This window comes from Buceros rhinoceros, unplaced genomic scaffold, assembly GCF_000710305.1.
Source record: "Buceros rhinoceros silvestris isolate BGI_N320 unplaced genomic scaffold, ASM71030v1 scaffold18066, whole genome shotgun sequence".
In the NCBI taxonomy this organism is placed as follows: domain Eukaryota; kingdom Metazoa; phylum Chordata; class Aves; order Bucerotiformes; family Bucerotidae; genus Buceros; species Buceros rhinoceros.
In genome coordinates, this window is record NW_010418358.1 from 54,633 (window position 1) to 57,006 (window position 2,374).

General features: G+C 40.1%; 1 protein-coding gene across 1 annotated transcript in view; it reads left to right on the forward strand.

The window, feature by feature from the left end:
• CNKSR3 (CNKSR family member 3) overlaps positions 1-1,782 on the forward strand; it is a 29,161-nt gene extending 27,379 nt beyond the window's left edge. The window contains exon 13 of the mRNA XM_010138516.1: positions 1,356-1,782. Within this exon, the coding sequence (XP_010136818.1) occupies positions 1,356-1,654 (299 nt within the window). The 3' untranslated portion in view covers positions 1,655-1,782. The remainder of the gene's footprint in view (positions 1-1,355) is intronic.
• Positions 1,783-2,374: the final 592 nt, after the last annotated feature.

The window sequence follows — 2,374 nt, forward strand, 5'->3', positions numbered from 1 at the left end:
AATGCCAAAGGGTAGTTGTAAGGCTGGGGCCCTCAGTGCTGGGGCTCAAATTTTTATTATCCTGTCTTAGAATTCTTGAGTGTTAAAAGTAGGCTAGAATGACTAGGGCAGATCTGTACTTGTCTTCTTATAGCACAGGTTTACCATTTTTCTCTTACACACCCTCCTTTCCCTTTCTTCTGTATTTAATATTGATCATAAACTGCTTTTTTGATAAATGTTTCTGTTTGTTTAGCTCACTGGGGAGGCTGTTGTAGAAGCGAGTTTGTTCTCAAAAGTAAAATGTAGGGCCTTATAGGAGTTCCTTTTTGCTGCAGCTGCTGGTAGAAAACAGCATATTCTGCAGCTGTCGTAGAATGGGAGAGAGACAGAATCTCATGTTAGGTGTTAGGTTGGGTGGCTTTTTTCCCTTTCCCCACTGCACTTCTCTCCCTCCCCACATTTTGCATCTGAAAGGCTGTGAGCCCTATTAGAGCAGGAAATAAGAAAGAGTGACTATTTAGTTTATTCTTTAAATCAGTTTTGAAACCTAATGTGTAATTCTAGAGAAAACAGAAGCTGAAATCTATTATTTTAATGCAAAAATAGAAGCTGGTAACAAGAAGCATCAACATAGAGGGACATTAGAAACAAGCTAAGTAACAATTCTAACAGAATGATCACCAGGTGGCAGGACTTGTGTGTATGGTTTTGCTTTTGGTTTTGATTTGGCTTTTTTTAATATTTGAAATGTACTTAAGTGCTGCAGCCTTACATGTAAGGTGTTTTGGGTCCGAACAACGGCCTGTCTAGCCCAGTAGGATGTTTCTAGCAGCAGCTGCCGTGGTCAGATGTCTAGGGAAGAGTGAAAACAGAGAAAGCACCACAAATCAGTGGGTAAAACCAAGAAAGTGCTTATATCTCTAGCTGCAAATTTAATTTATGTTGTCCAGAGTAATATTAGTAGCTTTTAAGTTAGTCATGAGTTACATGCAACTTGGATTCTACTCTGGTCCATCAGCATCTTGAGTGACACTTTTATGAGAAGGCTTGTTAGGTCTCACTCACGATAATGATTTGCATGAAGTTAGTCTGTACTACAGCAGTTTCGGGGTGTGTGTGAGAATCTAGAATTTAACAGTCAAACGGCATCCTCTTAGAAAATTTATTTTGTTGTCTTTGTGATGCTTAAAAAATACTAAAAATGCAGAGATCCATAAATCTATTGATGGCTGTTTATGTCCAGGTTTGTTATGAAAGGTAACCAAAATCTAAGTAATTTGAAAAGTAACCAGAATCTTTTTATAAAAAAATAAAATGTTAATGGAGGGTTTTGAAGTCAGCAATAATTGGTTTTCCTTCTCCTGTTTGTACAGGTGAAGATGTCCTCTGCAGGTACTTCAGTAACGAAAGGATACCCCCAATCATCGAAGAAAACCCCTCCACACAACACCCGCTCTCAAGGCCAGTGTCTGACAAGCAGTTAGTGAGGGGAACGGATTATATTCGAGGCAGCAGGTGTTTTGTGAATACAGACCTCCACAACAGTGCAACGATTCCTTTTCAAGAGGAAGGTGTGAAAAAGTCCTCTATTACTTCGTCAACAAAATCTTCCTCGGCAGAGCCCTCTCTGCTGGTCAGTTGGATCACAAGACTGAAACTGTTGACTCATTGACTGTTGTTCACAGGACTGTTACCAAGTGCCTTTGCTCATCAGTCAGACTTCTCTACTTTTCAGCTTAACTGATGCGTAGTGACTAATGCCATGTTCTTTTCCTGGAGAAACCTACATTTTTGCCTTTTTGATGGATCAGAGCGCTTCTTAGTGCAAGGAGGGGATAAAGATCAAGTTCCTCTTCCTGGCCAAAAGCTGAGGGCATTTACTCCACTGGAAATGAGTAAAATTTCAGTGAGAGAGGCTATATGTGACCTGAAATATGCATGACTCAGAGGAAATCATTGCATTACTGTAAAGTCCAGTGGCACTTCAGCTGTCTGAACGGTCAGAGGCTGGTGCAACTGTCTGGGGGTCAGAGTATGTAGAGCTCAGCAAAGTTTGTATTACTTTCCTGACCAGAAGAGATATCAGGGAAACCACAGTTTCATGCAACTTAGTGATGCTGTTACAAGTGCTGCATGAGATCAACCTTGTGAGGAAGAAGCAGTAGTGTTGCTGTTCTTTCTCTGCTATCCAGAGATCTTAGGAAGTTGTAGGAAGAGAGTTCTCTTATTCAGAGATCTTAGGAAGTTGGGCTAATTTAATTATAAATCAATGCAACCTGATATGAAATCCATTTTATTGGAATCACAGTATGAATAAAGAGTGCTGAACAACTGCAGTGCTCGTCTGTAAAGATACATGGATTGCTATGACATGCCAATGAAATGCATCTGT